The sequence below is a fragment of the Panulirus ornatus genome, chromosome 58, assembly GCF_036320965.1.
Source record: "Panulirus ornatus isolate Po-2019 chromosome 58, ASM3632096v1, whole genome shotgun sequence".
Classification (NCBI taxonomy): Eukaryota; Metazoa; Arthropoda; class Malacostraca; order Decapoda; family Palinuridae; genus Panulirus; species Panulirus ornatus.
This window is the reverse complement of record NC_092281.1, coordinates 10936863-10946373: the sequence shown is the minus strand read 5'-3', so window position 1 is coordinate 10946373 and position 9511 is coordinate 10936863. Positions and strand designations below refer to the sequence as shown.

Below are 9511 nucleotides of genomic sequence, written 5' to 3'. Positions count from 1 at the left end.
CTTGGTCAGAGAATTAAAGAAAAACTCAAGATAGAGATTCAGACATGATCGGAGCCTGAGACTAGTACAAAGGCTCAAGAAATACTCAGACTGAGACAGCATCAGAAACTTGACACGAACACCTTAACAGAAGTGTTAATGTATGATTCACAAAGTTCAAGAACTCTAAATTTCAAGAAATATATACAAATATATACAAAGACAAAGCTCTCTCCATAAAATACAGGTACTATATCTTACATCTCCTACATAACATTCACTAAGAAAGGTTTTCTACATTAGAGATTCGATATAAACAAACTTTTGAATTTTAGAGCTTCATTTTACTCTCTATCTGTACATCTGATGATTTGATCTGTGACACACACTATGCTTATAACTATCTAGTGAGATTCAGAATTTCCCCTCTAAGTGACCTTCCATTGTATGGTCATGCAAGACACAGAGGATGTTAGGCTGTTATAGATCTATAGCAGTATCATTAAAGGTGTAAGGAGCGGATATCAGGAGATATAAAGTGAAAGGAACAGCCTAGTATTAAGAGATGTATTGGACAAGGATGCCAAGGGAAAGATTTCTGAACTGTGTGCAGTGGTTGCATGTACAAGTGTAATGGTACAAGAATAGACTTGTATTTTACTTTACAAATTTAGTTTGTGCATATTCAGACCATTTATTACTCTAATAATTGTACTTTATATGATACTGGAGACCAGTAATTCTATAAACAGAGTTTCTAATATTCATAAAATATTCAAATATGTCTCACCAGTGTGAACCAAATGTCAGTGGAGATGGACAGTCTGCAAGGGTTTTGTTAATTTCCACATGTATAACTTTTGTTATTACTGTGCACTAATAAGTGTTGCTTGAGAGTGTTTTTCAGGGAAAACAGTTTACCACAATCAGGACATTTATAATTTTTCTCACCACTGTGCACCAACATATGTTGCTGGAGATGAACAGTTTGTGGAAATATTCTTCCACATTCAGCACATTTATACTTTTCCTCTGCAGGGTGCATCAGCAAATGATTCTTAAGAGTGTTTTTTGTTGAAAACATTTTTCCACACTCTGCACACTTATAATCTTTTTTGCCACTGTGCACCAGCATATGTTGCTGGAGACAGCCATTCTGTGAAAATAGTTTCCCACATTCAAGGCATTCATAATTTTTCAGACCACTGTGCACCAGTAAATGTCGCTGAAGATGGTCATTCCGTGAAAACAGTCTTCCACATTCATCACACTTATACTTTTTTTCACCACTGTGCACCAATAAGTGTTGATTCAGGGTTCTTTTCAGTGAAAACTTTTTCCCACAATCAGTACATCTGTAATTTTTCTCACCACTATGCACCAATAAATGTCGCTGAAGATCACCATTGTGTGCAAATGGTTTCCCACATTCAGTACATGTATAATGCTTCTCACCAGTATGAACAAACATATGTTTCTTGAGAATATCTTTCCGTGAAAACAGTCTCCCACATTCTCCACATTTGTACTTTTTTTCACCACTGTGCACTAGCATATGTTGCTGAAGATTGTTACATCGGGTAATCAGTTTTCCGCATTCAGTACATTCATACATTTTCTTACACTATGCATAAAAAAATGATACAAAAAGACTTTCTGTGGAGATGGTTTTTCACATTTACAATTATTATCACAATCAAATGCTAGAAATATTTTTCTGTTTGAACAGTTTCCAACTTTTGGCACTTCAAATATCTCTCCTACAACTGCAACATGAAAAGGTTGCTGGGGTTGGCTGGTGCCTAAATATTATCTCCACATTCACATTCTTAACCTCACTCACACTTGTCATTGCTGTTCACTAAAATACGTTGTTGATAATAGTTCTGCTATGAAAGTTTTCTGTTTTACTTGTTGTCCAATGATCAGAACTACTGCATAATGAAAACAAGCAGTTTTTCAATTTAGGAAATCAATATTTCACACAGCTCCTGAGGTTTCTCCACTGCAAAATGATTCTCATATTCTTTCAGCGTGAATCTCCTTATATCTGAAAAAAAATACCTACGAGTTTATCTCCAGTACAAAGAACTGACCATCACTAATTGCTACTTTTCAAGACATTAAATATTACACTGTGAAATCTATAATAAATAAATCGTATGTTAAATTTACCATTTAGTACCTTCATTCCATGTGCCAATAAATCCATTTACAGAAGATTAGCATGTGTAAACCTATTCCAAATAGAATTTTAACCCCAATATCTATATATTTTTGGAATAATTCCCACTTCTACCCACACTCCTTCACTCTCTTTACACTTTGGGTAAGCCACACTTTGAGTAAGTCACATTCTCTGGAAAAGTAAAGTATCTTTGCACTCTTTCCTTTCTCATTTCATTGGCTGCAACACCTCTAATATCTACAATTATCCATTAACTTATTCATTGCTCTTTACATTATCTAACAAGGTTAGAAAAACTGTTAATCCTCTATCCTTACAAAAGGAGTTTTATATATATATATATATATATATATATATATATATATATATATATATATATATATATATATATATATATATATGGAATTAAATTTTGAGTTGTCATACTTTTAAAACACAAATCTCAGTTGGTAGGGCTTAATGAGTACAGCTCCTTTCTGTGTTCCCACTATCGGTACTTTAAATGAAAAGGCCATCAATCACACTATCAGTCTTATTTCATTCTCCATACAAATCAAGACAAAACGAAACCTTTGATATTTCTAATGTGTGTACATTCAAAATGATAAACTACATAAGTACCGTATATATCTCATCAGGCAAATTTGCATCCTCGACTCACTTACCACATGCAAATCTTTCTTGCAAAGATCCAATCAACGCAAGCATTGTTGAATGCCTTCCTCATTCTTGAGAAAGTAATTCATGACAAAGTGCATGACGAAGTAATATATATTATACTGCATGTATTGTCTGGACTAAGGCCTGGTAATATTTATGTGAACATTGAATGGCAAGATGAGGTCCTGCCTATCAGACCATAGTTGTAAATATACATTATTAAGTCATCCATGGAATAAAATCTCATGTCAAAACACCAGAGCATAGGACTAATAACTGTAGACATAATTTATTTCATTGTGATTAGCATATGTGTTTTCGTTAGCAGACTAAGGAGCTAATAGGCACGTCTCCCATTCTGGCTCTCATTGTTGACGTCTGTGGTAGTTTGATGGCAATGGTTCACACTGTTACCCTGTGTCAGTAGTGAGTTTCCCATTTATGTATACTGCCACTCGTTTATGATTAGGGCTCTAAATTAACTCACTAATTAGGTTAAAAGTTTATGTTTGATTGAATTGGGATGACGTCTCAGTGTACCGCCCTTGTTCATTTCAAAACCACAAGATCTCTGTTGTAACAACATTAAGTAATCAATAAGGCCATAGTTATGTATTTCTTTGAAATATAAGGCTTGAAAAAGTTAACATCATCGGTAAAACGTGAATGTGGCGGTCTCCCTAAACTCCGAATGCCATCGACCTCTACGACCACAGGATATTAAACGAAAACCATTTTCCTATGATGTGAAAGATTATAATTAATATAACTAAGAAACAAGTTATGTAAATAAACTAGAAATAGTAACTCTGTAGAGTATATTCCAGTGTTAAGCACTGCAATGACACATGCCTCGCCAGAGTCCATTCGGTTCTCTGTTTTTCCCACGTGTTATTAATAATATAATTACCATTGTTCTTTATGTCTCAGTTTAATGCTATTAAGATGTGTTTATATAGTTTAAGTGCGACATTGTGGTAGTGTTATATGTGTATTAGATTACAGGAGTTACTGTTCTCGAGCCTTCCTTATTACTATAATTTTCGATGACTGATGATAAGGCATCAGTAGTTTGTTGGACGAATAAACTTAATTCATGTTAGATGAAAATGATGTCAATACTATGTTGCACTTATCTATAGCTGCTACACGAGGTTTTCTTGTTTCATTTTGGGTAGGTTCATCGTGTATCATCTGTTAATCAATTTCATTACTTTCCCAATATGATTTATATAAATTAATACGAGATGTTGCTTTTTCACTGAATTTTCGTTGGTATTCGAGGTTGAGCAAGAACCGATTTTGGCGGACATTTGCGATGTAAGAAAATAATTATTCTAAACCAGAGGTTGAACTATGAAGTATTCTTTGTATTTTTAAAAAATGATATTCACATATAAATTCCTCTGATGAGGATCTTTACTCCTATTTATTGCTGTACCGTGACATTCGGGATGACAACTTTATTAAAGTCAGGTGAGGTGTTGTACATTCTTAGGGGCCTTAGGGGCCCCACCTCTTGTGTAAGGTTGTGGATGAATTTTGCAAGTGGATGAATGTATTAAAGGACTGTGTAGATATCAGTTGTAATAGCCATATCTGGAGGAAGCTTTCCTACAAAGTGACTCCTGGTGTGAGTGGATTTAATGGTTCAAAGGGTGTAATCTAGAAGCAATATTAGATGAAACCAGTTGGTTTTCTCATTTCTAAATGAATAGCATATATTGTTATGAGGATGGTGTCATTTGTGGGAGACGTGGAATCATAATGGGCTATATTTTTTCAGACACTGAATGTGGTCATATCATAGAAAAGCCAGTCTGAACAGCAAACAAAAACTTTTTTGACCAGTTTTTTGGCTAGTGGAATGAAGCATCACATGAAAAAATGGCTTAAAGTGGAAATTTCTCAGGAATGAAATAGTTGTGCGCAGTTGTAAGACTTTTGTATAATTTGGTAAACTGTTTTCAGTGAACAGATGTCTTCAAGAACTGGTAGGGATTTAGGATCCTTTTGGATCTGCCAGATCTGTAAAATTGTTGCAATACATCATTTTTTCAGTAATTATTTGCTAGTGGGCATTGAGATGAAAAATTAAGAAATTGGGAAACATTTCAACAGCAAAACCACCTCCAGCATTTTGAGTGAGTGCACTGCAGTAACTAATTTAGAAAAGGAAAGAGTAATGTTTGCTCATTAAGAAAATGTTTAAACATTATAAATACTGCAAATACATTTTTGCATGGAATATATCATTAGAAGCTTTTCTGTTGCACACTGGTAAGATGAAATAAAAATGTAAATAACATATTCATGAAACTGCTATGTCTGGCAACATTTTTTTAATGCCCAGTGTAAGGAAAAACAATTAAAAGTGCTAAATGGGGGAAACCTTCATGGTAGTTGAATTTTTGAGATCACTAGTTTTGTCAAGTGCTTAACGAAGAAAATGAAATAATTTTGACAAATGTGGCATGTATAATTAGCTGATGCATATTTTTCAGAAAAATGTAAATGCCTGATGTGGGAAAACTATTTGTCAGGAAAGCTGTCACCAACAACATCTGCATGTTCAGAGTCACAAGAAATCTTACAAATTCCTTAAATATGGAAGAGTTTCCCTAATGTAGCCATTTCACATGACATTTGTTGATGTTTCAGTGTGATGATTATGAACACTTGGGAGTGGAAAAGTTTCTTCACAGACCAGTTGCCTCCAGCAAAATCTGCCGATTTACAAACTGAAAAATTATGAGTGTGGGAAACTGTTCACAAAATGCTGATCAACAGCAACATACAATGGTGCAAAGTGGCAAGAAAACTTTTAAATGTTCTGAATGTGGACGATTCTTTACACGCAGTAGCACTCTTAAGCAGCATTTTTTAATGCACACTGGTGAAAAGAAATTCAAATGTGATGAATGTGGGAAATTGTTTTCAGTGAAGGGCCATCTGTGGCGTCACTTGTTAGTACACAGTGGTGAGAAAAATTATAAATGTATAGAGTGTGGAAAATCCTTTTCACTAAATAGTACTCTCCAGCGACATTTGCGTGTGCATAGTGGTGAGAAAAATTATAAGTGTGCTGAGTGTGGGAAATTATTTTCACAGAATGGCAATCTTCAGCAACATTATCTGACACATGTTGGAGAAAAGAATTATAAATGTGTTAAATGTGGGAAACAGTTTTTACAGAGAAGGTACCTTCAAACACATTTACTAGTGCACAGTGGAGAGAAAAATTATAAATGTGCTGAATGTGGGAAGCCATTTTCTCATTATAGCATTCTTAAGCAACATTTGAAAGTGCACACTGGTGAGAAAAATTATAAATGTGTTAAATGTGGGGGACTATTTACCCGAAAAGGAAGTCTCAAACAACACATGTTGGTGCATAGTGGCGAGAAAAATTATGTATGTGCCGAGTGTGGAAAATTATTTTCACAGAACAGTGGTCTCCAAAGACACTTACTGATGCATAGTGGTGAGAGAAATTACGAATGTGATGAGTGTGGGAAACTGTTTTCAAGGAATAGCAATCTCCAGCGACATTTGCTGGTGCATTCCAGACGAAAAAATTATAAATGTGGAGAATGTGGGAAACTCTTTTCTCAGAAAAGCATTCTCAAGCAGCATTTGCTTGTTCATACTGGGGAGAAAAATTATAAATGTGGTGAATGTGGAAAAGAATTTTCATGGAGTGGAAATCTTCAGCAACATTTATTTGTGCACAGTGGTAAGAAAAGTTATCAATGTGACAAATGTGGGAAATTGTTCTTACAGAAGAATTATCTCAGAAAACATTTGTTGATACACAGTGGTGAATGATTATAAAGGCAGTGAATATAGTTTCACAATGAAAAACTCAAGGAACATTATAGTTGACACGAGAAAAACCAGGATACACTGCATGCAGGAAACATATACCAATGTAATTATTCTGTACATGAAAAGCTATTATGCTTAAAAATGATCTTGTATATGTTATTATACAGTGGTAAGAAAAATTATGAATATAGGAGGCTGTTTATCTCTTAAAAGCTTTCATAAACAACCACAGGTGATGTACACTGGTGAGAAAAGTTTTTAATGTGCTGAATATACAGAAAAGTTACCTGGTTACATTATTTTACATTAGTGAGAAAAATTTTAAAAATATGTTTTGGACTTTTTTCACTGCAGAATCTCTAGCGTAATATAAAGTACATAGGACTATGAATTTTTTTTTTTTTGAGAGAAGTTATTTGCAATTAACTATTTGTACACAACAGGGTGGGAATATTACACTCATGGGGCCCCATCTTGTGAACTTACTCAGCTATCTTTAAGCATTTTAAAATTATGTTGTTCATATTCACAATCCCATGGTTCAGTTTGTTTTTACTAAGCAGCTTATGCACAGTACTCTTTGATATGTAACATGGAAGCAATTTATGAGACCTCCTAAAATGTTCCAGTGACCTCTATCATACAATGTTCTATTGTTAAAAAGAAATACTTCATGCATTGCAGTACAAGTCACAGTTTCATATCTTTTACAGATGATACTAGAATCATTTTGGAAATAACACCACTGAATGACACTTGAGAAATTAAAGTAGACATACACCAATCTTCCACTGGGCCACTGAAAATACCATGTTTTTAAATGACTTCCCAACTACCCTGTTATGGGGGAGTGAAGAAATAAACAGCAGTTCAAAATACAGGACAGAAATAGACACCATCATATTTTCAAAGAATGCTATGAAAGACCTCACATTATTGTTTGATGAACTTACCTTCAGCAAACACAAGAGAGCAACAGTTGCTTCTCCGACAAAGATGGCTGAGCAGATGTTATGGACTTTCAAGGTGAAAAGAAAGGCAAACAACATTTTCCCCTCAAGACAATTAAACTCTTTTGAACAGTGTACTGATGTCTACTAATACCATACGACCCTTCAGGACAGGCAAAATTAGAGTTGGATCCTGCGCAGCATGCCTTGAAACTGTCAGAGATCTGAACAACTGTACAATTGAAAATGTAGGTTAAGGTTCCAACAAGAAATAGCAGCTTCCTCTTCTTTCTATCTGCCTATCTCTCTGATGCCTTGTTCCCCATGGGAACTACCTTCTCAGAGGATGATTGCGACAGAAAAGTCCTCAGGCTGTCGTATGTAGAGTCATCTCCCTCGCATGCTCCCGTCACATCTTTCTGGATCATGATGCTGACATCAAATTTGATTGTGAATGCTCCCTTAGGCACTTCCCACTTTATGACCTTAGAGTTGCATTAAGTTTTTTTTTCCAAATGATGCAGTGCATGCAACATGTTCTAACAGGTTTGTGAGATTACTGTAATTTTGTTACCATGACAGATATGCCATAGCTTCTGATTATGTTACAAGTATTATCAGAGTCATTTTATCAGCTGTTTAGTCTAAGGAATGATTTATGTTTTTGCCTCATTTATTCGTTATATAATAATTGGGAACAAACCAACCAGCTTCTTGTTAAACTATGCACCAATGAAAAAGCTTTGGGTATAATCCATGATATATACATTTTACCTAATAACTTTACTGTCATGCACATATTTTTTACACTTATTTTTTTGTAGCTGTATCTCCTGAACCTTTTTGAACTATGCAACCATTCATCCTATAATCTGAAATAATGTGGAACAAACTAGTAAGCTCCTTGATAAACTATGTAATAAGCAAATAGCATAAAGAAGCCTTACTATGCAGTGTATTCATATTCATTGGAAGTTGAGCTATGCAGAACCAATAAACTTTTACCTGTGTGGACTCTGTCCCAGATAGCTGCTGCTAAATTAACTGATAATCCATAAAAACACATATTTCTTCTCTAGTTATATTTGCCAATTGCTCTTAAAACATGGGCTTCCATTTCTTAGCCAAATGTGCTATTTGGTCCTTGTTAGTTAGTACAATGGTGTGTCACATTCAGCAAATCACCAAAGTTCTCTAATGTTGCATGTGTATATTGGTTGTTTCTCAGCGTCAGACATACCTTTGTATTATGCACAAGCAGTAAATATCAAAAGATATATGAGTTTGTTCAAGAGTAAAATTATTTATTTCATATTAAAGCAGTTGAAATATCCTGATATATTATCAAAAGTTTTAGCTTTGAGAAACTTGTATAATGAATTTAGCAAATCCATAATCTTGTTGTTCAGAGCAATTCACATATCCTGTAAATCATAGTTTTAGGATTTAAAGAAATATTGTATATTTGGAGTCATGTGGTAAATATTAAATGTTTGAAATTGTCATGCTTGTGTGTTTTAGATATCCATCTGTCACCTCTGAGGAACTGCTGTATCAGCCACATAAATATGGCAGATGAGTCAAAGAGGAGACGGAGAGAAGACAGCCAGAATTTGCAGAGAAAGACTTATCCTGTGATAGAATCCTCACTAATTATTTCAGATGGCTAAGCAGTCTTAAGTTTATGTAGGCATATGAGCTGCATTACGAATGTTTTGTGTGCTTTGGGGTTGCAAGCCTTTCATAAATGTTACATCAAAGTTACACAGGCTTTTTCTTCTTCCTTTTAGAAGGTGAACAAATATCTAATACTCTGTATTACAGTACCATTTTCAACATATAGTGGTGTTATGTGTAAATGAAATTGAAAATTTTTGAAATATAATTTCAGTTATGAACTCATATC

At 34.5% G+C, this 9511-nt stretch overlaps 1 protein-coding gene and 1 long non-coding RNA gene across 3 annotated transcripts; one reads left to right on the top strand and one right to left on the bottom strand.

Annotated features, from left to right (window-relative positions):
- Positions 1-301: 301 nt before the first annotated feature.
- LOC139766933 (uncharacterized) lies at positions 302-3055 on the bottom strand. Its single transcript, XR_011716974.1, has 2 exons — positions 2833-3055; positions 302-2029 (listed from the first exon to the last, which is right to left on the bottom strand). It is a non-coding gene; the product is annotated as an uncharacterized lncRNA (long non-coding RNA).
- Positions 3056-3168: 113 nt separating this feature from the next.
- LOC139766932 (uncharacterized) lies at positions 3169-9369 on the top strand. Of its 2 annotated transcripts, none has more exons than XM_071695989.1 (2): positions 3169-3246; positions 5332-9369. In XM_071695989.1, exon 2 carries the CDS (start codon positions 5579-5581, stop codon positions 6653-6655), a length of 1077 nt encoding a protein of 358 aa, XP_071552090.1. In that variant the 5' UTR covers positions 3169-3246; positions 5332-5578; the 3' UTR covers positions 6656-9369. The 2 variants fall into 2 exon arrangements, with proteins under 2 accessions (XP_071552090.1, XP_071552089.1); XM_071695988.1 differs by having other exon boundaries at positions 3183-3253.
- The last annotated feature ends 142 nt before the right edge of the window (positions 9370-9511 follow it).

Bases quoted from the DNA above. Each gene is read 5' to 3' on its own strand.
- LOC139766932 (XM_071695989.1), top strand. From the start codon at position 5,579: ATGAGTGTGGGAAACTGTTCACAAAATGCTGATCAACAGCAACATACA.